At 39.4% G+C, this 27,415-nt stretch overlaps 2 protein-coding genes and 2 long non-coding RNA genes across 5 annotated transcripts in view; 2 read left to right on the plus strand and 2 right to left on the minus strand.

Annotated features, from left to right (window-relative positions):
• Nucleotides 1-3,666: 3,666 nt before the first annotated feature.
• Nucleotides 3,667-5,628, minus strand: LOC117825786. Its single transcript, XR_004633903.1, has 2 exons — nucleotides 5,579-5,628; nucleotides 3,667-4,171 (listed from the first exon to the last, which is right to left on the minus strand). It is a non-coding gene; the product is annotated as an uncharacterized LOC117825786 (long non-coding RNA).
• Nucleotides 3,735-5,720, plus strand: LOC117825785. Its single transcript, XR_004633902.1, has 3 exons — nucleotides 3,735-3,963; nucleotides 4,099-4,207; nucleotides 5,582-5,720. It is a non-coding gene; the product is annotated as an uncharacterized LOC117825785 (long non-coding RNA).
• An 8,355-nt stretch (nucleotides 5,721-14,075) lies between these two features.
• On the plus strand, nucleotides 14,076-17,261 carry LOC117825442 (succinate receptor 1-like). Its single transcript, XM_034701291.1, has 3 exons — nucleotides 14,076-14,252; nucleotides 15,420-15,596; nucleotides 15,814-17,261. The coding sequence occupies exons 2-3, from the start codon at nucleotides 15,594-15,596 to the stop codon at nucleotides 16,834-16,836; spliced, it is 1,026 nt and encodes a 341-aa protein (XP_034557182.1). The 5' UTR covers nucleotides 14,076-14,252; nucleotides 15,420-15,593; the 3' UTR covers nucleotides 16,837-17,261.
• A 5,765-nt stretch (nucleotides 17,262-23,026) lies between these two features.
• The window catches only part of aadac (arylacetamide deacetylase), a 32,393-nt gene continuing 28,004 nt past the window's right edge, over nucleotides 23,027-27,415 (minus strand). For both annotated transcript variants that reach the window (XM_034700421.1, XM_034700420.1), the window contains 2 exons: nucleotides 27,025-27,196; nucleotides 23,027-24,628 (listed from right to left, as the gene is read on the minus strand). In XM_034700421.1, coding sequence (XP_034556312.1) covers nucleotides 24,005-24,628; nucleotides 27,025-27,196 — 796 coding nt within the window. In that variant the 3' untranslated portion in view covers nucleotides 23,027-24,004. The remainder of the gene's footprint in view (nucleotides 24,629-27,024; nucleotides 27,197-27,415) is intronic.

Below are 27,415 nucleotides of genomic sequence, written 5' to 3' on the forward strand. Positions count from 1 at the left end.
GCTAGCAATTTGAGGTTCCACGTTCTCTTTAGGACACTGCAACTTTTAGATTGAAGGGGCGGGGGATCGAAACCACCAGCCTTCAAGATAAGTGCTACCACTGGTCAACTCAATGGCTGACCAACCACTAACCTTCCAAATGAGAGTAGATGAATGCTACCACTGAACCACTAGTTCTGTATTTAATCGACCAACCACTGATGGAGAGTCAACCAATATGCCATTACTGACCAATGCTAAGATCAACCAATCACTGACCTTTCTGTTGAGAGTTGGCCTGAAGTTGTCTTAATCTGAATCAGCTGATGTCTATGTTGATACATTGATGTTCTAAAGGTATGTTTTGAAATTCCAGGGTAGATGCATTCAGTGGAAACTCAGTGATTTGGTTACCCTTTAAAAATAATGAAACCCTTCTTCTGATCAGCTTGTTACACTTTGTGTACATGCAATGGGCATGCAAAGCCATAATTCATGAAAAAAACATTCTCAAAAACATGCAAAGCTTGTTGTGTTTGATATGAATACACAGTACGAGACAATGTCAACACACTATTTGAAATTGGAAATTCAAAACTGCATCCTGGTGTATGGAATTGACAGCATAGTTACTGAATTATTCATTTACCGACAATGCAGACAAGCATTTGTATGTAAATGTGTTTGTGTGTGGACCTACATGCATGTTGTATATTCTAATAAAACTGAAGACACAGAAGACTGGATGGATGGATGGATAAAGGAGAGTATATGTAAACAAGTTGCATTCCTGAACACAGCCTCCTAAGGGCAAGCTGCACCAAGAGAACCAGCAGAGGACTGGTCTTCCCTCGTCCCGGCCCCTGATAATCAGCCTGCCAACCACAACGCGTCTTGACTTCATCTCTCAGCAGTTAACCATTGCTCACAGTGAGTCATGGACTTGAAAACAGGCTGCAGTCTGCCACGACATAAGCTTAAAAGTAATTGTTCTAGTATGCAGAGTCAATACTCTTTTTTTCTCTGTCTGTGTTAGAGAGAGAGAGAAAAATGATGTAGACACAAGAAAGTAAAGCGGGAGCTACAAAGAGGAAAGGCAAAGGAAAAAAAAGAAAACAGCAGTAGTTGTGTGTCAGGCCCAGGAATGAGCTGTAACCTAATGAGTGCAGATGAAAGCTGACTGTCTGAGCTAACTCAATTCTTTGCTCTGCTAGTCGCACTTCTTAGCCTAATGATGTGTGTTCCTGACTACTGATGCCACAGAGCAATTCTGGATTGCCTTTTTTTGGTCATACGTTTTCCGCCTTTCCATGTGCAGGATGTTGAACTTGGCTCACACCAAACAGGGGCTGACATCACCCACACTGTGCAGCAGACATCCGTTTAAGACATGTTTACAAGTGGTGAAACCGCCGGCATGCCTCTATCCCCGCTCGTATAAACACAGAGTGGAGCTGACCATGTGCACGCTTGTATGTGTGTGTGCAGTGTTTACACAGAACAGATAGAGAAATATAACCAGAGCAGGAGGTAAGGCAGCAATCTGTGGGGTTGTGGTTAAAAAACAGAGCAGGACTGTAGCAACTCGAGGGCGAGGATGTTCCTGGGAGGTCTTAGAAGAGGGGATCAGAGAGTTTTTAGGGGGCAAGGTGTTGTGTGTACACAGAGGTGAGGAGGAATGTTGTAAAGCTGTTTGTAGAGTCAGCAGGCCAATGAAAAAGCTTAGTTGTTGGAGCTCAGCCAGAGGCGGGATGGGAAAAAAATGAAGAAAACTGGGGGAATGGAATGAAAGTAAAGAATAGGATCTATAAAGAGGAGAAATCTCAGCCGTGTTGTCTATTGAGCACCGTTTTACACTCTCCATAAGAATGCAGTCTCAGGTTAATGAAATCTGGGGAGCTCTCTTTAGAATTGGATCACAGCCCTTTCTACACCTCTGCACCATCTTTACCATATCCAGCTCCACTGCAGATTGCATCCATCCTCTTTGCTTCGTACAGCTGATCAGCTGCACATCTGTTTCACACATCACTGTAGTTCCTGTGCACATTCCTACAATCATCTATACCTGCCAGGTGTCTGTGTCCCTCTAAAGAGACAAAATCAAAGACTATGAATTACATTTTCTTCTCCTATTCAGCCAGAGGGTGTGAAATAAAGAAGGCTGCAGAAATCACATCAAACACAACAGTAGAGCAAAAGGTCAAAAGACAATCGTCTCTCATTTTTCTGTACTCTGTGTCATTGGTTAATATCAAATTCCATTAAATCACTCAATATGTAAAAAGAAAAAAATGTAAAGGTTTAGCTTTAAAATGCCTCAGGATTTGTGGGCTGTTCTCTACGCATGAGATAGATGTCAGAGAGGTTAATTCAGGAGTCAGAAAGGAAGCAATGTAATCATGGTGGTGGTACAGAAAAGTGCTAATGTGACAACAGATCGCTGCATGTGAATCAGTACGAGTTGAGAGGGGTTGATGGAGAATTAACAATTGTAGTCAAGCACCTGTAGCTCAGAGGTAGAGTGGGTTGCTTTCCATTTGGGAAGGTTGGCAGTTCAATCCTTGGTCCCTCCAATCTATATGTTGAGATATCCTTAGGCAAGGCACCAAACCCCAAAATTTCTCCCTCAGCAAGAATGCTGTGTTTGAATGTGGGTGGATGAATTGCCTCATCCTAATGCTGCCATTGAAAGGAACCCATTAAGTCATTCAGTCATTGTCAGGTCATGCACAGGAAAGGTTTGGTGTTCAAGTTGTAACCAAATGTGTAGGCAACGGCAACATGGACTCCATGTTAGCTGTTCACGTTAGCCATAATTTGGTTAGTTTAAGTTAACGTAGGAAAATATGAGACCACATTACATCTGCATGACCAAAGGTTGTTGTAACACCGATTTTAAGTTGCAAGATAGCCAATACTTTCACCAAATATATTAAACTACAAAGAAAATGACTCAATGTAAATAAAACAGGATTCCATGGGCTCAGCCATTTCTGAAAATGTCTGCAGGCACGTCACAGTTGTGTACAGCCTGGTACAAAAATGTTTTTTTTTGTCTCAATAGCTCATTTCTTTATTCACACACACTGTAGGATTGATTAATGTTTATATATTTAATTGGTTTTGAAGATATCAAGACTAACAATTACTTGCATAATTAGGGGTGTTGCAAGTTGAGTGACAGGCAGGCGCAAAGTAGCTGTTTGCCAGGGGTCTAAAGACTCGCCCTTGCTCCATGTCTTTGGCTGTCTCCAGGTTGACTGAAAGTTAGGTAGGTTGGGATGTTGGGTTGAGTCCAAAATATGGCCACCCCCATTGGCTGGCTTCAAAAGTAATCAGAAATCAATAAATGGTGTCACTGGGATTACGTCCATGTTTATACAGTATGGGGATGACCTAAATCATCATGGTTCATCCTCAGGAGACCATGAATGTTTCTACTAAGTCACAAGGCAATCCATCAGAATATTGGCAAGATATTTCACTATTAGCCAGAGTTGCAAAGCTGCTGGTACAAGAGCAAAATTAATGAGATCAGCCTAAAAATCTGTATAGAACGATATGGGTATGTATCCTGTTGTTGGGAGTTGAGATATTTAGTACTGAACAAAGGCACTGGCATCCCTGAAGCCAAGCTTTGACTGTAGCTACAATACGGAAATGTGAGAATTTAAAGCACAGGCATGAAATGATGATACTTTTATTAAAAGACAAAGTAGTGCTTTATATTACAAATCACATTAGAAACTGTGCTGCGGAGTGAGGAGAGAATCTATCCGGGTTCATTTTAGATTTATCTCCATCTGAGCAAAAATCCAATTTAGATCCACCCCTCCTTGACCACATAGCAATCTAGCCTCCCCTTCATGGTGCAACATAACTCAAGGACAGTGAGTCAGCCAGTCAATATGAGCCTAATCTAATCCTTGGTGCAGAAATCTGAGCTGCCATGAGACAAGCAGGGAGCCGTGATGTCACAGGGTGAGACCTCCACCCTGTCTGCCTACAGAGAGCGGAGATGGGGTTGGGAGTTAGGGAGGGGGGGGGATTGGAAGTAGGGAGAGGATGCTTCCCTCCTTCTTACACCAATGTCTTTTTTTTCTTGTCTGAGTGCAGCGGAGTATGAAGTGGAGACATTAGGATCATGTCACTCATAATCGTCACCTGGGGAGGAGTGAAGAGGGAGCGACTGACCAATGAGGAGGAAGAGAGAGCAGAGAAAGAGGTGAGACTGTGTAAAGTACAGGCGAAAAGACCATCAACACATGGGCAAATACATAAAACATAGAAATTCATGCACACAATGTGAGCTATATTTGACTTCCCACAGTATTTTTGCTGTAGATCCTTTCAGAAACAAACAGGACGACCCTCCTCTACCACAGAACAAACACTTGAATTCTTGGTGGTGCTGCCTCTCTAGTTCAGTGAGCACCTCCAAACATGATCTCTCCTTATTTCCTCTCTTTATTTTCTCAAAACCAAGCAGACTGAGACAAATTCCTGCGGGTGTGTTATTTTGGGGAGTTGTTGACCACTACAGGAATGGCTGGCAGAGTTAGTCCTGGCTTTCGATGCCAACACATACATGCCAGGGAGTCAAAGACACCACTGAGAAAAGCCATCACTCCTCACCTCTGACACTGAGACCTAATATAGAGAGATATTTAAAATTTCAGACATCAGGGTGATTTTCCTTGTCAACGTATCTTACTTGCTATCCAAACGGCAACCACCCAGAGATGCAAAAAACGGCAGTTTCTTAAGTGTCCACTTGAGGCTGGCTCTCAAAGTCAAAAAAAACATTAGGCCCCATATTAAAATGTCCAAAAAAATGGTTTTAATGACTTACACCCATTTTTCCTTTAATGATAACTGTTAATGAGTAAAATTTTGTTAAAAGTTTGGTCGATTAAGTCAATGCCTAAAAGTTATGGGCATGGTAACTTTGATAGTAAACGTGATCCTGCTGGCTCTCTGCTTGACATCAACACAGCTGTTTCCATCTCTGAACATAACCTCTTGGGCATGTTTGTGTTGTTGGTGTGACCATCCATTAATTGACATATAAGATGGCTATCTGTGAGGTTCATGGCATTAACCAGCAGTCAAGGAAGACTGTGCTTAAGCTATTCTGTGACTGAAATTCTTTGTTATTGCATTGATGCTTTTTCCCAAAGTATGTAGCTCACTATACTTACTTGTTAGCTTTATCTTTGTGTCTCACAGTGCTACAGTCGCGTCACCAAACCTTGAGTCCAAATCAAGACATTCGTGGGCGTAGCAAATGGACTGATAGCTGAGCTTGTATAGCTGTTTGCAAAGAGTCAAAGGACCAACCTCAACTCAGTTTTTTCCTCCCATTTATAAATTATTTGAACAAATTTCCAATATGGCGACCATCATTGTTGGGCACATTCATCTTCCTCTCTTGGCTTCTTCAGTCTAAACAATCAACAGTTGCAGTCAGCAACCACCACAAACTGAATGTCAGTTCATTGGGGTAAACTTGCTCATTCAACAGCTAATTAATTAGCCTGTGGTGTTGACTGCTAAGCATTGATAACTTGGTATTTGCCAACCCTTCCCTCCTTACCAGCATCACCCTCTCCTCCAAATATGGGCACTTCTGGCTCCAGAAAAGCAACAAGGCTGATGGCAACTGTTGAACTTGAGGCCTCATATATGCAGTCAGGAAACCAATGGATGACGTCATGGTGGCTTGGACCATTGCTTAAACAGTCCATGTTTTTATCTTACATTAAAAAATTGTAAGTTATTGTATGTCTCTGCTCAGTATATTGTTTCCCTCAAGCTCTTATACTTAATTCTTCTTTCTTGAGTGCAATGGTTGATTTCACTGACATCCTCCATGTCTCTAAGAGATCTTCCCGTCCCCCGACACTTGGTGACACCAATTAGAAAGAAGCGGATTTGACACGACATTGGTCGAAGCACTGTAACTGACTAAAAAAAATACTTTCACTGACAGTGGTTTTTGTGTCTGACATTATGGTAAGAACTGAAGGAGAAAAATGGAGACAAGCCTAGAGAATTGCAAGAATGAAGAGGATGGGGTAAAGGAAGTATAAAAGAGAAAGGAAGGCTGATGTCAGTGTTGGAAATGGACGTTTTCTGTCGTCAGCCCACACTTGATTGTCAGCTGACAGAGCTGCCAGCTCAGACCTCAGAGAAAAGGAGTGACAAGATTGCTGATGTGCTGTTAGAGCTCATATATCCAAGAAATAAAGGCTACTTCTCTTCCTTGCTGTTTAAAGCCACATACAGTATTTCACAAATCACTGCAGAGGCTTACAAGACACTCATTGTCTCTACTTACCCTGCTTAACCATTACAGTGTGTTTTACATAAAATAACCTGTTTCACAGCTCCCAGGTTCCCCCACATATGCGGCATGATGTCATCAAGTCAAGACACAGAACAGGAGGACCATTATTTTGTGTGCGGTGCGGTAATGTTCACATTCATACAAACGTGGTGATGTCGGTAATGAAACAAGAGAAGACTTTGAAAAGGCCTTGAGGTGTACAACACCCATGTGTGTGTGTATTTGTGTGTGTGTGCTCAGATAATAACTCCTGTGAAGAAAACTGCCACCTGCCGAAATGAATGATAGCAATTCATGGCAGTTCAGTGCGACAAGGAGGCAAATCACACACAGATGTTGCAGTTCGGAGAACACCCCTGTGTGTCACACAGCTGCCAGTTTAATGTGGATAACAAGTTTCATAGCTTGTAAAAAAAACAACAGCTTTTAAGCTACCGTTTTGGAAATAAAAGCAGGCAGCTGCTAACTGCATTTCCGACCGCTAACTACATGAAAAAGTATGTGTACACCAGACATGCATTATTTAAAAATCTGCTTTAGGCAAGGATCACAGCAGGGCAGCGTTAAAGCAGAAACATTGTTTGAGCTTCACAAACAGATGTAAAGCATTCAGCTAAAGCCACCACTTGACATTAGTTTCACTTGACTGACCCTGAGAGCTGGCTATCAGAAGCTGAAGTGAAAACATGGCAGGGTCAGATATCAGCTCTTGCTGAGGCCAGGAAGTCTTAGTTCTGCAAAGTGTCCAGTGACTAGCGTAGCGAGTAGCTGACGGTTAGCTGAACTGACGGCCTTTATTTTTTTGTTTATACGTCCCAGTAGACGGCAGAGGCAATCATATCAGTAACGCTGAGAAAGCCTGACACAGCATTTACCACCGGCGTGTGTAAAACAAGACTCCGACGCTGGAGTGACTAAAAATGAAAGAGATACACTTTAGGGCAGAGAAGACAATAAGCAGGACAAAGTGGAGGTACAGGGTTCAAACTGAGAGTCCTGAACAACCAGCTACACTTAACATATCAGAACATTTGGGTCCAGGTTATAATCATCAGAGATAATTAGTCTTTTGTTATGCTTTTGGATGACAATTTACAGGTTAAATTTTGAATGAAGGACTATTCCAAAGATGTTATTCATTATGAATCCTAATACTTTCTTTGTTTGGGTTAAGTGTTATTTTCTCTCTGCAGTAGTCAGGAGGAAGAGGAACTTAATTTGACTTTGTCTTTGAAACAGATAAAACAACATGAGCCTAAATGGTTCTCCCATTGAAGTGAGACTGTACAATAAACTGGCTGAAAATAAATAGCTAGCTGTTTATTATTTAACAGTTCGTGATAACGGTTTACAGGGACACAATGGCCGAGCACATTTGAGACATGAAAACAAGGACTGTTTGGACATCATGGGTTATTTTTAAATCAAATTTTCAATCAACAGTGTGTAACAAGTCCTTGCTGTGACCCATCCCTGTCAATAAAAGGCGTGAAAGCAGGTAAAGCCCTCAATCTCACCCCTGTATCAGCATGCCAGTTTGACTGCTGCTGAAACTCCGGATGAATTATTAAAACAGCCCCTGACTCCAGCATAAGAGAACATATTGGAATTTGAAGTTTGGAAGAACATAAAGGAGACATGATTGAAAAAGAGTAAGATGGGGGTTGGGATGACGATAAAGGAAGATAGAAGACTATGGGGAGAGAAAAGAATTTTAAAAAGCAGAGAGGTCATGTAGAGAGCATATAAAGTGCAAGAGAGTCATAGGACTTTATGCTACTCCTACTTTTGGACGTAGCTCAACAGCCATAGCATTTTGTAGTAAAAACATGCTTAGTCTCCAATAAACTTTTGCCTTTTCTGTCATCAAGTGATAGACAGTTGAACACTCATAACTCAACTTGCTACGTTGAGTTTTGACCCAATTAACAAACTGTCAAATGAGAACCATGTTGATAATTGGTGCAGAGTTGTGGTGATGAAGCTCTAAGTGTGTCACCTTCCAGAAGTGGGACAGTGTAAGCTACAGGGGCTAATGGGAACACTCACTCACAATAGGCAAGCATGAGACACACACACTCACTCACACCTCGCTCACATGAGGATCAACTCAAAATTATAACCAATTACTGTAGTGAAGATATTAACTTATATTTTAACAACAGAACTGATTATCAGTTTTTGTGGGGTGTTTTTCCCTCCCTCTCTCTGTGTGTGTGTGTGTGTGTGTGTGTGTGTGTGTGTGTGTGTGTGTGTGTGTGTGTGTGTGTGTGTGTGTGACTGACTGTAACTGTAACTTGGGGGAAAGGAAGAAATGAACAAAAACGGGACAATAAATGAAACTGGTAGATCCAGTCCATCACCTTTTCAGTTCTTCATTTTGCTCACAAACACACCAACATACGTAGGCACACTCACACACTTACGCGTTTATAGGTAATGTGGGGACTATTTACAAAATGACTGGGACAGGTCCCCGCTGTATAAATGGGTCCATCGGCAGCTCAGTTATCTTTATCTCCTCTCCTCTCATTCTGTCTTATTTTTCCAGGCATTGGATCAATTAGAAGTATGATTCAGTCAGACAATAACTGAGAGCTTATTGTCTGATTCATACTTTTCATCTATTTTTTCCATCCCTTTACAAGTTCTATTTTAATAATGCCTTTTTCCCTCTCTACTCTTCTGCGTCTGTTGCTGCTACATAATTTCAGCAATTCAATTTTGTGTTCATATACTGCAGGACACTTGTAGAGTTGTAGCCCTCTTTCTGAGTTTTGGGTAAAGACTGCCCTCTGTTGGATTGAATTTGTCATTGAAATCTGTAAGTGTCAATATACAACATGCGCTGCTGGACTAAACATTCTATTTAGGATTCATACTTAACTCACCTCAATGTCAATGTTAATGCATCTTATAGCACAACTTATCTCAAGTTCAATGCAATCAAACATCAGGAGCCCTGAATATTTAGACTTTTTAAAGTCGATGAAAGACCTATCTATTTAGTCTGTCTTTTTTGTAGGCCTAGACTTTTATCTTTACTTTTTTTTTATTGTCTAAACTAGTCATGTTTTATTTTTTATTCACTTATTTCAGAACTATTTCCCTTTGTTGTTTATTTTATATAAATGTTATTGCGATTGGTGTGCATTAGTCTCTACTTCTATAACCATTTCTGCTTTATGGTTAGTCAACATATCTTCGGGGTTTTTTTTTTTTCAAAAGCTGTAAAGCACTATGAATTGCATTTGATTTGTATGAAAGGTCCTTTATAAATAAAACTTGACTGATTGATTGATAATGAGTAGTTTTAATAAGATTAAAAGGAAAAAAAATGTAATATAAAATAGGGCTGTGCGGTAAACCGGTATCATCACCGTCACCGGTATAATATGTTGCCACGAAATGGATTTTGCAATATCGGAATTACCGTGGTAAAGCGTTGTTTTCACATAATTTGGGCCAAGTAGTTGTATGTGGGAGATTTTCTTAGAAGTAAACCCGCTTACACTTTGAAGGCCGGTGACACTGAGTCACTGACACCGCTTACTCGAGGAAGTAAACATTTACCGGCCTGCAGAAAGCGAAACAGCGAGCCAAAACACTGCTGATCTGTGGTCCGTCCAGCCGCAACACCGAGCCATATATCAGCCCATATAATGACTGAACTCTGAGCAGCACATGCCTCCTAACCATAGACTGTAAAAAATATGGACGTAGTATCCGTGACGTCACCCATCTGTTTCTGAAGAGCTGTTTTGAGACCAATCGGCTGCGGCAGCCATATTGCTTCTGTCGAGCCAGTGTGACGTAAAGAGGCGGGCTTTGAGCCTCCTAGCCAGACTGGTAATCTCAATATCTTCAAAATTGCCGAATTAGAAAAAAATTCATCCCCCTCACAGTGAGAGGACATCGAGAAATTAGCTATTCAGACTACACTCATCTTTTGTACCAGGCTGTAAACATGTTTATTAATGCTGCAAAGATCGTCTTTTCCCCATTCATGTGTATGTGACTTCCGGTGCTTCCGGAGCCAGCCTCAAGCGGATCCTCGATGAACTGCAGCTTCTAACACTTCCGCATTGACTCATATTTTTAGACCGGAGGTTGCCGCTTGCTCCTAACACATTTTTTCCCCGACAAGCACACAGGTGAAATAATTGCTCCGAACCTGGCACTGATTTATTCATTCCTCAGCCTTTCTTTTTCCTTCTCCCTGCTCTCTGTCACACACACACACACACACACACACACACACACACACACACATCTCCCGCCTCCATTCTCCATCACCCAATCACAAGCCTGCTATCCTGGTCATTCACTGACAACACGTACAACGGATCATCAACTAATTAACTAACATCATAACTAATTAATAACTAACCCTAGCAAACACCAAACAACCAATCTGTTACAATACAGAGATGAACAGTTCCCAAATGACTTCTCTGTGTCAGGTGACATGCTTTTAGCACTGTTGAATGGAAACATAAAAATAAGTGTGATGACCACTTGTCCTTGACTTGAAAGACTAAATGAATAAAGTATAGCAACTCTTCCAAAAGCACAATGTGGCCAAGGCCTTTTTCTAACACATTAGTAGACATTTTCCACCTGCTAGGATGTGTACAAGGCAAGGCAAGACATACACGGGGGCAACTCAATGTGCTTTATATTAAAACATTAAAAGCATTGGAAACATTCAGACAAGCATAAAAGAACACAATTAAACTGTGTACACTTACAACACAGAACAAACAGAGCCAGAATCATGTTTTGAAAAGACGACCCCATTTCATGTTGGAAAACCGTGATATAATACCGTTATCGAGATATGAAGGAAAAATACCGTGATATACATTTTAGGTCATATCGCCCACCACTAATATAAAATGTATAAAGACAAATTTTTTGCCAGGTTTATTTACTGATTTGAACTCTTCAGAGCTCTCATGCATAAGAAAAATCCCTTGAGGTGAAATCACTGTAAGCAGCAGTGTGCCATCCGGGTTTATTTCACAGTCTATTATATTGTAGTTTAAGCATGACTCGAACCAATATATGAACACACATGCCTTACAGCCCCCGATGGTTTAAAGTTAATCCACTTGCTATAAAGCCAAGGGCCTTCAGTCTTTACCTGAAATAGTCATATGAAGAAATAAGGGCGTTAGAGAGGTCGATCTAGCCCCAGGTATTTAGATCCTGTCTGCGGGGCTGGAGATAATTGAAGGACATTGGAAATCTATGAAACATAAAAGATGAAACATTGTGTGTGATGATTGGGAGACCAGAGGGCTTGAGTGTCTTTCCAATGCCTGGGCTCCCTATGTTCTTTTCCTTTACTTCTAACAAGAATACTCAGTATTTTTTTGCTGTCAGTCACTCTTGATCCCTTTCAGTTACCAAATGCTTGATTGTATTCACATTTTATACATAATCCTTATAATAATAGAGTTTTAAGCCTTTTAAGACCATTACAAAGTCCACATACAACTTTAAATACTTCAAACTTTAGAAACCTCCAGAAGCCCAGACTATGTGTACAGTGATACAATGAGGTATTAAGGCTTGGCATGTGTGAAATAATAATCTCTTAAGCCTCTGACACTTTGTTTGCAGTGTAATGCCACTAGAGGGTGCTCTCATTATATATAATCGCAAAGAAGTCAAGTGCGCATAAAAAATAGGACTCGTCATTGCCCCAAGGTAGGCCTCCACAAGAACAAATCCTAACACTACACAGCACAGGAATGCTGACAGATTATACTTGATCCCACAGTAATATAGCCAAACAAACTAATGTCAGTCACAGACTGGGTTTCTTAAGGACATGCCAATTCCAATACACCTAGCTTACTTTCTCTGCAGAGTAAGTTAAAAAGAGAGTCTCACATGTCTCTCAGCAGGAGATCATGTGCTGACGACTGTACACTTTGTTGCCAAAATATACAGCAGGCTCTCTATCACAATCAACATCAAAAAGACCAGGATGTTTTTAGAGCAGGAGAGGTGGTTTCAGATCAGAGAGTGAAAATTCATAGTCATCACTGTGATATTAGTTTTAAACTGTTAATGTTCCAAAGCAAAGGAACATTCACAGCAGAGTGAACCATTAAGACATGATTAAATACTGGAAACATCAATATTTGAACACATTTTTTGATGATAAGATTTGCTTTAAGAGCTTAGGACCCTTTTCTGATGTGAGGAGAGCATTGAAACATTTCTCTGATGCTCTTAATCAGCATGTACAACTGCTGACTTTGACTCCAAAGATAAGAATCAAAGTCCCCAACTGGATGTCCACATTCACATAAAAGGGGGATCGGGTCAGGGCTTTGTAACCTCTGATTTTGGAGATTAACAGTTGCATGAGGCTGGCTCAGAGTGCAGCATCCTCAAGTGGCATAACAAATTGACTGCTAAGGTTAGAAAAAAAATGATTTATACATAAGCACGGTGGTTAAATGACTCTGATGAGAGAGAGTTGTTCATGCATTGGATCACCAGTATAAAATGTTATTTTATAAAATGTTAAATTTCAGTTCCATGACCTTTTTGCTTTCATGTTAGCTCCAAATTAAAATTTAACTCTGTAAATACGTCTTGAGATAATAAGTTGACTTAAGTAAAGCAGTGGTCAAGTATGTCAGGCAATATTTACATACATGTATATTGCAGTCATTTAGACTTCCTGGGAGGCAGCACAGGATATAAAACCCATGATGTGGTAGCCACAGTGTATTATTGACAACATGATGGCAGACTGAAACCTATGATGAAAACAGTTTCTGCATTTATATCAATGCTATGTGTAAATAGAATGATGTACAGACATCTTGGTTGTCCTAATCTTTAATATGATTTGCCTTCTTTAACCTTGGTGTTTATATTCATCCCGGTTTATCTGGTTGCATGAATAAACATCAACCCCATCCCCCCGCGGTAACATTTACAGAATATTTCCTGCTATGTTTTCATGTTGACTCTTTCTGACTTCATACAACATTATAATGGAGGGCTGGTAGGAAACAGAGTCCGGCTGAAAATTGTAGCTGTTTGTGTTAACACATGCAGCGCACCGCAAAAATTTGGGAAAGATTTTAGAAGTGAGAATGCAGCTTAATAGACCTTGTAAATTCAAAAATGTAGCCAAAAAGTTGCTTTTCTATGCAGATGACATGATACTGCATTACAAAGCAGCATCTAGACATTAAGGAATACGTTGTTGAAATTTGGGCTTTGCTAAACTGCTATTTATCCACATGCCAGGTGTGGGTCATACAATAAAGTTAAGGTTGATCACAGTTGTAGCAATACCACAGATATCTTATTGTAAAAAGCTTAAAGAGTGTTGGATACCAAAGTTTACAGAAAAAAAAAATCAAAAAAATGTCAATTTTAGGTGTGAAATTGGAATCTTGTTATAATCAGATACATATATTAAAAATGAAGTCAGATTCTCCCCATGGTCTCATGAGTTATGCATTGTTTTGAGAGTTGATTCTCACACAGTTCTGAATTGTTTTTTATTTCACTGAGATAGGTCAACGAAGTACAGGACAAGAAAGATGTGCTTATTTGTAACTGTGGGAAAAGGAGAAGAAATATTTGTGAGCAGTAGTTGACTAAGACAAAAAAGGGACCTTCCAAGCTTCTGTGAAAATTATCTAGAACAGCAAATATAAAGGCATGACCCAAGAAAAGAGGGAGGAAATATTACACAAGTTAGTGGTGAACCAAGTGACATCATAGGTTGCTCAAAACCTTATCTTGAACCATCAAACACTGGAGGTTCACATGAGATCAAAAAAGAAAGAAGATAAATAAGAGTCCTTTCAAAACCAATAGCTGCTGAAGGGGACACTGCATGAAACTAAGAATTGACATGAACAATAACATTGTGTTTTAGGTAAGTATGTATTCTCTTGTAAAATACAGATTAAAATAATATATTGAAATAAAATAACTTGTGTCAAACAATCGGCAGCTAAAAAAATGTAGCATCAGCAGTTAATTAATTGATGATTTACTTGAAAACAATTTTCCTCCAGCCCTCGAGATGTCACAGTTTTTCGAAGATGGAAATAACAATTATCCTAAAATATAATTTCACATTTTAACTGCTTATTGCTACTTGTGCATACAAATAATGTTGTGTCTGGTGTATAAAGGTATGTCTGATGAACCCTACTTTGAATTCAGAGGTTAACCTGAAAATATGTACTCTAGACTTACTTTAACAACTGGCAAGTCGAATGTTGAAGAGCTTTTATGACAAAGACAGCAGCCAATAGATTAACCAGCTGGTCATCTTTTAGGTTTCATAACTTTCCAATGCAAGAATGTATTTGTAGTAACTTTTGTGGAACAGCTGAACATTGTTTCGTGGATAGTGGACACATTGGTGGTTAATTTAAACATCAATAGACATATATATGGCATATTTGAATACCTATGTTGTCCAGTATAGCTGGTAGTCTTTGCTTTATGGAGAAAACATAAATACAATTTACATATTATTTTACTTGACATTAATAATAATATAATAATAATTGATATACATATAGCACCTTAAAAAAATGTGTATAAAGTGCTTTGACAAACAAAGCATGGCAGGATTGAGGTGGATGACAGAACAAACCTTAAACAGACAAAGAGGAGTGAAGAAATTCTAGCAATGCAAAAAACAAAATACAACACATAAGGTTAAAAAGAGTTAACACAAATTAAACAGAAGAAAGTGATGGAACAGCAGACTAATGAATCATTATTATAGAGTTGGGGTTTTTTTAAGTAATAAAGAACAAGGAAACGGTTTTAAGAATATGATGTCACATCAGAAAAAATGGAAAAGGGTAGATTTAGAACATTAAAATGAAAAATTAAATAATAAAAATAGTCATACAAGTAAATACATTAAAATGATTCAGTTAATTAAAACATTTATAAAAAGGAATAATATAAATAAAAAATTATAAAGCAACTGATAAAGTCTTCCAGGCAGTCTTGTTTTGTTTGTTATATCCTTCCATACTGTATAAATGCAAAATACATTCAAATTTCATGTGTGTCCCAGGGAGAAGTTGAAAAGCAGTTGTGGTTGGAATTTACAGCCACATCACAGCAAAGGCACCAGTACCCTCACAACTCAGTGTTTACTGTTTCCAGTCTGCAGAGTAGTGGCTTCACCGGTTCATCATCGTACTCACTCTTTATTTACTCCACCAGAAACTACTTGAAAACCTTCAGCATGGTAAGTCTGAACACATACAATCTTTATGTTGTACTGAATGTGTTGTGCTCTGAACCTGAAATTTGTTTCTGCTTTGTGAGTTAACAGTTCCACATCAGAAAAGTTTGTTATTATAATTTCTCACTGGCTTCTTTCTCCTTCCCTCCCCCTCCCTTCTCTTCTCCTTTTACCTCCCTCTTCTGTTCTTTTCCTTTTGCTTCACCTTTATGCTATCTAGGTGCTCGATTGTACACAGGTAGATGACGTGCTGGAGAAGTACTACCTGTCACCATTGTATGGCATGGAGTTCTGCATTGGGTTCCCTGGCAACCTTTTGGTTGTACTTGGTTATGTGTTTTGTTTGCAGAAGTGGCAGAGCTACAACATTTATCTATTCAACCTGGCGGTGTCTGACCTTATTTTCCTCTGCACGCTGCCACGCCTCTCGTACCTCTATGCTAACGGCCAATCAGAGACAAATCCCACTGCTTGCATTGTCAACCGCTATGTCCTGCATGTCAATCTATATTCTTCCATCCTTTTCATGGTTTGGCTCAGCATGGACCGCTTCCTGCTCATAAAACATCCAACAAGAAACCATTACCTGCAGACCCGCCGGGCTGCCCTGATTGTCACAGGGCTTAGCTGGCTTGCCGTCAATGTGGAAGTTGCCCCATTGATAGCATTGATGATCCAGGACCAGCAGAGAGGGGGGAACTCAAGTCTCTGCCAGGATTTTGCTAGCCTTAAAGGAAACATCGAACCATTTGGGTACAGCCTAGGACTAACCGTGACTGGTTACATCATCCCTCTGCTTGGACTTTGCAGTTTCTCCTACCAGATTGCACATCTACTCCGTGTCCAGGAAAGGGCTTTACAGCGTAGGGCAGCATCATACAAGCGACCTCTGAGGGTTGTTGCATCAGCAGCAATCATGTTTCTGGTTCTTTACACTCCCTATCATGTGCTGAGGAATGTAAGAATAGCATCACAGCAGGCCTGGTTTGGGCTGCAGCTTTGCACGAAGATGTACATAGAGGGTCTGTACATTATGACCCGCCCGTTGGCCTTCTTGCACAGCGTCATCAACCCTGTCTTCTACTTCTCCATGGGTGATCAGTTCAGAGAGCTTCTTTTATCTAAGGTCAGAAAGCTAATCAGAAAAACAGATCAGCAAGGCCCAGCCACAATAAGTTCACCAAGAAGAGGCACACAGAGTACGCAAGCATGTCAGTCAGCTTTATCTTTGAATACTGTTTAATGTCAAAGTGTTTCTTTGTTTCCAATTGTGTGTAACTGTTAAACATCTACTGAGATATTGCCAATCTGTGTAGTGTTAAAAATATATTTTGACATTTTCTTTGTCTCTGATTAACGTATATGTCATGCAAACTCAGTGTTTTTAAGCTGCACCTTATATGATTTATGGCTAAAATGAATGTATTTCAATGCATGACAGTCATGAAGGCAAAAAATAAATACAAATGGAGGAGGTCATGGTTCCATGGTCTTCGGAGTGTTTCCAATCAGTGTATTCATCAACCACATCAGCGTCTAAAGGTTGTTCAATATTCCTATTATATTGCCAGTTCAAGCAATGAATTGTAATGTCTCACCATTAATATAAATGCCCATAGCGTGCTGTAGCCATAATTTTGTTTGAAAAAATAAAATGTTTTAATGTTATGATTTTGCATAAGGTAAGTTTTAACTACAGCTGGGAGATTTATTTGGGGAAACATTAGAGGGGTAGGATTAGATAAGTTTTAAACTTCTTCCTACTCCTTTTCGTACATGTAGAGTAAATTGTTTCACTGCTTGCTAATATTGATTTTGTTTCTTTTGTAAAACTGTTTCTTTTTATTCTATGTTTGTATAACTCTTTCTTCTTTTCTGCTTTTTTTTAGTTGTATTTTTTACTTTTACATGTTCGAAATAAAGTCATCAAATCAAATCAAATCAACATCATCACAATAACCATGTCTGTCCTCGTATCATCCCTTAAATCACTATTAAAACACCAAATAGTGTGTTTTTAACACAACCATGACTGTATTTTTACTGATTAAAACAAAGTGAAATTAGATCTTGGGACATCCAGTCCTGATTTAACCCTCTTTTTAACCAATTGTAACATTGAAACCCTGGTTACTGCTCAATAGATCTTTCATTCCAAGTAGTATCCTGGCTTTTCTCAGAGATTTAAGTGATTATTTCTAAGAACTTCTGTGATCCTGACATTCCTCCATGCTCTAGATCTATTCTATCAACTTTTAAAGACGACATTGTACTACTCAATCATCAAAAGACTTGTATTTATTTTACACACAGTGGACTAGGATTCTACAATCAGCCTGAAAATCAGTACAGAAAAGCAGCTTCAAGACCTCTGTTGTCTTTATTTTTCATGTCCTTTTCGCCTGAGTCGTAGGCAGAATTTTCTGTTTCATTTTTATAAGCTTTAATTCTGCTTTCTGAGGTTTATTGTACTGATTCCTGAGTAGTGTCAGTACCTCAAACTGAAATTGCTCCTGGATGATGGCATCAATATAGACAGGGCCCTCTAAGTCCCTCTGGAGTGCACACGTGTAACCAATGTTGGCTTCAATGCTTTTTAAGTCACATAGATCACCCAGGACTTCAAATTAAAAAAATATTCTTTCCTTGAAAAAGGAGGTGGATAATATTGACGCAGGCTTTTATTTAACACAATATGTTTCCATTGAGCATATTGAAGTGTTGATCAGTCTGATCTATTAAACCATGTCTCATTTTGTATGCAGCTCTAATTTAACATTTTTTCTATAATTATAATGTTCTCATGAAAACCTTTATATTCTGCTGTCAGTGTCAAGTTTTGGTCTGTTGTTTGTTTTCTCTTGGTGAATTTTGGTTATTCTTGTCTCTGTTGTGGTGTTTTTAGTTTCTAGGGTCTTTTGTTTCATGAGTTGATTTTGCTTTTGTTATAGGTTTGCCTTTTTTGTATACTCATGTGTATTCCTTGTCTGTGTGTCTGTCTTTGATTTCCTAAGGTCTTAAGTGGGTTTTCAGTGTTTTATTTTGTAGAATATTTGTGTGTGTTAAGTTTAGTTTTACTACCTGTGTCTTCCCGCCTTTGTGATTGTCTTCACCTGTGCCTTGTTGTCCTTACCTGTGTGTCCTTACTCATTACCCAGTGTGTCTATTTAGTCTCTGTGTTTCCTCCCTTCCGTGGTCGGTTCATTGTGTTTGTCTGTGTCAAGTGATGGTGTTTCTAGTGTTTCAGGTTTTTTTTTGTTGTGTGAAGTAAGTGTATGTTTTGTCTCAGTTTAAGTTTATGAAATTATTTTTATTTAAATCTGCATTTTGGGTCCTCCTCCTTTTGGTTCTGAACCATGCCAGTCAGAGACTTTTAGTGCCTGCGTAGGCCTGAAATCCCAGTTAAACTCACTTTACTTCACAGGGCTTAAATAATACAGATAGGATCAGGTGCTCTCTTTCAGTCATGACTTCCCCCAATTCTTGATCCACCATTACATTTACACTGGCATGTGTCCTGGGACAAAGAATGAAAAGAGGCAATGATGAAACCTCTCTGTGTTTCAAGTTTCATAATAAAAGCTGTAGGGGTGAAATAGAGACAGAGTCTATGAGAGAATAGGTGAGGTACATGTGAGGACAAGACCTGCAGCTCTTTATGCTAAGAAGTGTAATATCCTGATGTACTGATACTTACGGAAAAATGTATTCATATATTTACTGATAATATTATGAATACATTTTTATGATACTTTGTAACTGAAGCCATTCTGGCACATAGTACACTAGGTAGGGGTTTTCATGTCTCAAATAAAGTACTTATCCTAAAAAGTAACAAGTATGGGCGCTAAAAACGATAAATAAAATAAAAAAAAGTTGTTAGCACACAACATTTTTCTGAGACTCAATTAAAAGAAGGCTAAAAACCTAATTTGACTCACTTTGACTGTAAGGGCCTGTGTCAACTAATGGCCTTTATTTGCACTGGTGGCATCTCTTTGCAATACAACACCAATGTAGCATAATTTCATTGCTCAGAGTCCTCAGCCCATAAACTCTCAGCATCAGCTATTTTTATTGTCATGCTTAAAACGCTTTCAGTTAAAAGTAGTTTAACTTCAGAAAAATGGCTGTTATCACCAACCAATCAAAATGATGAAAGTGGTGTCACCTGATGAACTTTGTTTGCTTGACTTGACTAAACTTTGTAAACAACAATGGTAGAAGTCCATATAGAGTACACATTAACTACATTTGCTTTTTTGGTCCAGAGCTGCCAATGCTATGATACTGTTACTATCAATTATTTTAACATCTTCTTTTTTTTAACATTTCCTTTTTTTTATATATTTCCTTTTAAATTCAAGCAAATATGAAGTATACCCAGCATTTAAAAATAGACTTAATGGTTACAACTAAGGGAAGCAGAGGTGTTGCTGGATAATTTTCATAACCTAACAACATAAAGTGCAGTTGAGAAGTGCCCTGAAATTGAGGTTGAAGGTGCTGCAAGTTCAACCAATGTTGTTAGTGGACACAGGCCCTTAATCTTACCTTATTTCTCCGGCGACAATGGCAGGGTTCAGTTTCAAGCCTTGAAAGCAGGCTAACAATATACATGGAAACTATGTTTGCACCGATAACATATAGGCAGTAGCAGTGTGTTGTCATGCCTACTCACACTCGTGAGGGTGATCACACTAAGGATTTATGTGTTTTCTATACTGTATGTAGGTCTAATCTCTTCAAAATCACTACACATCAGTTACAGTTCCAAGGAATTCACCTTTCCATAATCCATTTCACGTTACTGTTATTATCCTTCCACAGCACTGAAAGAATCTGTGAACAGTACAAACACTGTCTACAGGGGGATAACAAGTGCATACAAGCATGAAGTACTTAGTTACACACTTGAACACAAGGCCAGTGTAGTGTAGCACATAAATAGTCTTCTCTACATCCAGGGAGTGTTAAGTGTTTTGTTTTTAGTGTCCTGATAAACAAGGTTGACCTATGTGAGTCATCCTTTTGTATAAATGCGTTGTTTGCTATCATGCATCTGGCTCTTTGCTATTCAGAGAAAAAAAAACGGCTTGTCTTTTTGGTTGCAGTCTCTTGGATGGAGCGTGTGTAGGTGTGTTCAGTGGTCTGCAGTGTATTTGCAGATCAACTGTACTCTCCCCCTCAGCTTATGAACACTCAACAGATCCCACAGGGACGGCTTCACCTAAGTGGCACCAAGTGGATTAAGTGTATCTGAGTCAGTCGATACAATATCCTGCTTAGCATATCATTCTGTCCACGTTCACGGAGTGAGATGTACTTGTCATCATTATGTAACATGGAATGCAATGTTGGAAAGTACATCTATTCTTGAATGTTTTTCTCTTGGAGCTCTGCATGTGATTGTTCACAGAAAAGTACAACTAATCATCAGATGCAGGTCAAGTCAATTTATTGAGAAACAATGTTAAAATTAAATATGATGCAAATCATATGATCTCAAAGAGGAAATTCCAAAAACAAACATTGAAGTATTCATATTCACATTTGAAAAGTTAGCAAAAATAAAAGCTGTAAAGCATTTAGTTGTTGAAAAAATACATTGTGTTATGTATTATCTTTGTGAAAAAAAGAAAAATAGATTTAAAAAAAAGAGAAAAATAAAAAAAGGAACATTTTGAAACAATGTCACACCTTAAAGCTAAGACTTTCAGTTTTAGAGTAATGAGCTGTGTCTCTTTGAACCATGAAGCTTAAAAACAGTGAGACATTACAGAACGAAGACATTTATAGGATTATACTCTGGTACCCTTTAATCTACCTTTTAACTTTTGACACCCATGTTATGTGCAGAGACATCACAGAGTGATGCCCACTACATATAAAAAGATAAGAGAGAAAGAGAGACAGGAAATGTTTTGAGCTATCCTATGACATTGTTAGGCCTCAGGGGAAATAAAAATGCAACCTAATTTCCTCTGCATTCTAACAGTCAACTAAAAGTTGACTGAGGTCTAAAAAACTGAAAGTCTCAAAGGTCCCATATATTTTCAAACTAATTTTTCATTGCCTATCCATACATTCTTTAGTCATGCTATAACCTAGCAACCCTGAGAATGTGGAAGCCACTGCACTGTTTCTGTAGCCCACCTACTGGGAAAACATTGCTTCTACAAGGCAGTTAAATTTGCTCCTGCAACTTAACAAAAAGAGTGATGTGCATAGGCATGCATTAAAAACCCTCCAACTCCCACTCCTCTAAGATTCCACTTCCTCCTACACTATTGTGGTTTTGCATGGTATTGTCAAGGTCTAGTCAAGTCAAGGTGTCAAAGGTACGTGTCAGACACGCCAACTGCTCTGCTTTTGGCTGTAAAAACCCACACAAATGTCTGTATTCTGTCCTACCACTGAAGGATCAAAGAAAACAGTGGTTGCTTTTTACTTTTGATTTTTGACAACACAATCCTGGCTGGTGCTTATTTGTTTGTGTCAACTACTTCACCTGAGACTGCTTCAGCAATGAGGGTCGATGCAAAGCTGTGTTTGCTTTGACACAGACCCTCGTAAAACTATCTTTTCCAATAGTTTGTGACCTTAAAACAGTAGGGATCAATGTGCTGTTAGCAGATGTTACTACTTTATGTTGATATTTAAAGTTTAATACAAGACACATTTGGCTTGGGGCGCCGGTTAGGCCAAGAGCTAAGAGGTGCGCCCCATGAACAGAGGCCCTCAAGTGGCAGTTCATATACATCTCTGCACTCCCACTCTCTCTCTCTCTCTCTCTCTCTCTCTCTCTCTCTCTCTCTCTCCCGGTTTCCTGCTATATCCACTGTCCTATCCTTTCCATGAAATATTAAGCTTTCAAACAAACATTTCACGTGATACTGGCATGTGTTCTTCTGGAGCGCTCGCCATATTTTTTGGGCCTCTTCACCCTCTTCAGGTCTGCAACCTCCCCTTTTGGACAACATTCAAGCAGCCAATGAACGTAGTGCCTTATTACCATTGCATCCTCACCCATTCAGATCACTGCATGGATAATGAGGTTAGAAACTGAGAGAATTTGTGATGACTTTTGCAACTGTAATCAAAACCTTGCTTAAAGGACAACTAGGGCATGTAAACAGCTAAAAATACCATCATGGGACCTTTAAGTATATCATGTCTCTCTCTCTCTCTCTCTCTCTCTCTCTCTCTCTCTCTCCTCTCTCTCTCTCTCCTCTCTCTCTCTCTCTCTCCCTCTCTCTCTCTCCTCTCTCTCTCTCTCTTCTCTTTCTTCTCTCTCTCTCTCTCTCCACTCTCTCTCTCTCTTTCCCTCTCTCTCCTCTTTTTCTCTCTCTCTCACTCCTCTCTCTCGCTCGCTCCTCCCTCTCTCCTCCCGTCTCGTCTCTCTCCTCTCTCTCTCTCTCTCTGCTAACTTGGTGTGAATAATGGTTGAGAGGTATATTGTTACAACATTGTCTTTGCTCATATATATATATATATATATATACCATTATTTTCTTTGGAATGTGAATGAGCAGTTTTTTAAGTCAATTTTAGCCCTGATGTGCAAAGATTTTTAAAGCCAAAGAAGTCATTATCAAATATTCTACACGTCTGCAAATGAACAGCAATAAGACTAGATGCATGAAGATGTGCCAAGGAGGATACTTTCATTCAATTACATCATTTACTATTTACAACCATGATCTGCCTGTGTGCCAAACTGGATAGATGACACAACTAAGGGACAGTTCAATTTCTGTGTAAACGGATGCTTAATCCAACAGCAACAGATTTGACAATCTGTAATGCAATGTTAGATGTGCAGGAAGTTGGGTTTTGCAATGACAATATGCATGACAAACAGTTCCAGTATCAGCTGTCCTCAGTGTTAAATGTCAACTTTGGCCAAAGTGATTCTTGATATTTCCTCCTCTGAAATTCATCTCCGACCTAACTGCACTGACCTAAGCTGGCTTCAAGGGGGGAAAACGTTTTGTTTTATGCATTGCTAACTTTTATTATTCATATTTACTCAACTGGTAAGCAGTTCCTTTGGTGGAAACAAAAATGAGCAGCTGCCACCACTCACAAAACAACTTTTGTGAGCCCTTTAAACAGTGCAGTATGATATATTTTGGACAAAAGAAAAATTCTCCTGAGAGATGTTGCTGTGTTTGACTCAATTTGTTTTCTGGAAAGTTATCTGAAGGATAATTTTCAAATCTGCTTCTCAAGCTGGTATTCATCTATCTAGGAAAATAGTAAGTCAGGAAACATCTTTCTCTAAATATTTACAGAAAAAAGCTCAGAAACAAAGAAATAAAAGACAGAAGATGGGGAAAATGTGCACATGACCAATTAACGGTGCATTGTTTGGAACAAATGGAATGGATTTCAATAGTCAAGAGTTCTTACAAGTTTTCCTTGAGCCATTTGATATAGTTGTCTGTCATGCGATGTGCGATCAGGAAGTCAGTCGGCCACACTGTGAACATCAGCCCACCGTGAAATCCCGCATCATAATGTTCGTGTGTCACCTCAACACCAGCAGCGCGGAGCCGCGTGGCGTACATGATCCCATCGTCTCGCAGGACGTCATACTCACATGTCAGTATGTAGGCCTTTGGCAGAGAGTGTAGGTCCGTGTCTGGAACCAGCAGGGGCGACGCCCTGGGATCAGCCAGAGACCGAGAAGGGCCATCCATCCCAACGTCATCCCTGACACCCTGCACCACAGCAGGAGCACTGTAGTTGTACTTCCCATGATATGTCTCTGGCAGAAAGGCGCTCCAGTTGACAAACTTCAGCAGGCTTGAAGACTCAGGGCCGTTATGAGTATTGGCCATCATGGCTCTGAAAAAGGCTTTATCGCTGGTGAAGTACTCACTCCAGAAACGCACCATTAGGGTACGTGGCAGAATTGGCATGTCCCGATTTTGCTGGTAGGATGGCGTGTTAAGATCCAGGGCCTGCAACACTGGGTAGATGAGTGCTTGGGCCTTCAACTTGATCTGCTGTCCTGGCTCTTTTTTCAACTGTGATGAGAGACAGACAGCGGGATTAGCAGAAATTGAAACATGAAAAAGAATATTTCTGAGACTGAATAATAACTGAAAACCCAACAAAAATCATCTGATCAAACACGTTTCAAGGCTGTTTACAAAAAGTACTGAATCAAACATATTGTTCTGTTTCAAACCTAATCTGCTTTTATTTACCATGGTTTTTTTTTTAACTTTCTATTTCATTTCTGTCTTGTTTTACTTGTGTCTTGCTTTTACTGACAGTTACCATTTTGGTACTGGGCACTGTCTTCATTTAATTCATCACATCTTGTCCTGTGCAGTCTTTTTTGTAAAAGGAGGCTGATTATAACTGTGAATAAAAAAGTAACTTTGAACTTTGTCTTGAACTGTCACGATTTTTTTTAAATAAACATAACTTGAAACCCAAGAATTCACAGTGATGCACATTGTGTGTCTAAGAAAACACAAGCTCTTCAGCCAACTTACCATAATGACACAAATATAAGGTAAGTTTTATTTCCCTTGATTAGGGAAAGAGTGGGGGTTGTCTTAGATTCTTGGTCTAGGCCTCTGAGAGACAGTATTCTTAAAAACAGTTGACAGTGCCAGTGAGTAAAGTGAGTGTGACACTCATGACTGAGGCCAGCCATCACTCACAGCTATAGCTCTTAAGGGAAAAAAGATGGAGAGACACAGAGATTGTCCAGAACAGAGTGGCCCAAAAGTAATCCAAGTTATTCAAGAAGTGATGCAGAGGCAGTTATGATGCTGATTTAAAGATAATGGTTATCAATGCAGAAGACACAAAACTGAGTTTTTTATTACTTCATGGAGAGCAGTGATTTTGGAGATACAAGGTTTCTGCCTGACGATGATGAAATGTAAAATATATTGAAAACACATTTCATTAAAAGGTGGCACAATACCTTGTTTTATTCAGTGTGTTTCTAATATTATTATTATTATCATTATTAAAAAATGTCTCCACATAAATATACTGCTGAAATACACTGTGGGTTTCTTAAAACGACACATAAAAGTTATAATTATCCACACAATAAGATACATCTATTGGGGAAAATAATCTGTGATCTTACTGTAGACACAGAATGCAGTATGCTCCTTGTTTCCAGTGGCAGCAGGAAAAGTTTTAATAAATCAAATCTGGTTGTTTATCTATCAGCTTGAGAGCTTATTTGGCTAAGTTCCAGGAATCTAAAAAGACCAGCAGGACCAGCAACTTAGAGTTTCCTGTGAGGGCGGGTTGTCATGGGGTCACCTTTGTGACAGTGCAAACTGTGTTTTGGCTGAGTCATAGTCACTGAGCGTCAGAGTTGTTACCTTACACCGACTCGTCAACGTTATTTCTGTAAGTGGCCTAAATGTCAGCTCTCCTCCAACAGCAAGGTACACCACTGTACCTACCAGCAGGGCTGATGTAAAGCTCTGTGGAAGTGTTGGAAAATTCTTACCTAGCTGCTGGTCTAAAGGCTAATTATCTCACCACACCTGGATGGTACACAGATCCAGACTACCCACATAAAACATTTGTGATTCTTAGAATGGTTTAATGTGCTTGTGAAATATCTTCTTTGTCACCTTGACAGAAAGGTGCACTAAAATATGTGTTGAAATCAAATGACAGAATGGGCACAGCCATCATTAAACTGACATGGAGAGTCAATCATCTACGTATGCTACCTAACAAATTGGTCCCGGTCTCAGCACTAAATGCTCTGAGCACTAAAGGTATTCTGAGGACAACACCAGGATCAACATAATAAAATTCCACATAAAATCGTTCCAACTGGGGAGACCGTGCTTGAGACAGCACGGTATGGAGAATCAGTTAAATGAAGAAGCCAAATTCCATGTGGACGATCTCGGTCAGGCTGCCAAAGTAAAGCAGTAGTAAAGACCTGAGAGTCCCCACCAAAGAGGCTTCCCACAATTCACTTCCAGCACCTCAGTATTTAAATATGTTTGCTGCGTCAAACTCCCTCTCCTCCACCCAAGAGCACATCTGAATTCAGAATTCAATTACATAAGTACTTAAATAATAATGGGTTGGATTCTAACCATCATAAGCTTGATCAAGCTTTTTAGCCAGCCTATGTAATACTAAGTCCCCAAAGCCATAATTATATTGTTTTCCCTGAAGTATATCCTCCTTAAATAGTAATCTCTACAAATTACAATACCAGTAGGTTGTTAACTATGTCCTTGACATGTGTTTCATCTGGTCACTTGTTTGCTCTCCTTATCAAAGAGGATCTAGAGAAATGTTCTCAAGCTGAATATTATCTTGTTTCCATGAACAGATAAAGTCTGTTGTCCAGTTATTTCTCCATAATATGAAACAGAGATACAGATCTGTCACCAGCGAGATAAATTAGATTCAGTACCTGCTGAGAGACAGCAGCTGCCAGGTTTCCCCCTGCACTATCCCCAGACACAGCAATGCGTCCTGGGTCCACAGAGTACTGAACCAGCACCCCCTTCTGGAGAAAGTGTTTGACCACACGGTACACGTCCTCATATGGGACAGGGAAATGGTGAGCAGGGGCAAGACGGTACCTGAGAAAGCAGAAAGGAGCAGATTAAAGCTAGATAATCGATGTGCACAGAGAGCATTCTGAGTCTGGAAGAATAAAGGTGAGTTATCTGGAGAAAAACAAGAAAACTTCAAAAGAGGAGCCAAATCTAAACAGAACAGCTGCATGTTTCTCTATTTTGTCTTTTTAAATCAGCTTGTTCGAAACAACCTCAAACATGGGCAATTCAGCATTGTTGTTT

Source organism: Notolabrus celidotus, chromosome 14 (genome assembly GCF_009762535.1).
Source record: "Notolabrus celidotus isolate fNotCel1 chromosome 14, fNotCel1.pri, whole genome shotgun sequence".
Lineage (NCBI taxonomy): Eukaryota > Metazoa > Chordata > Actinopteri > Labriformes > Labridae > Notolabrus > Notolabrus celidotus.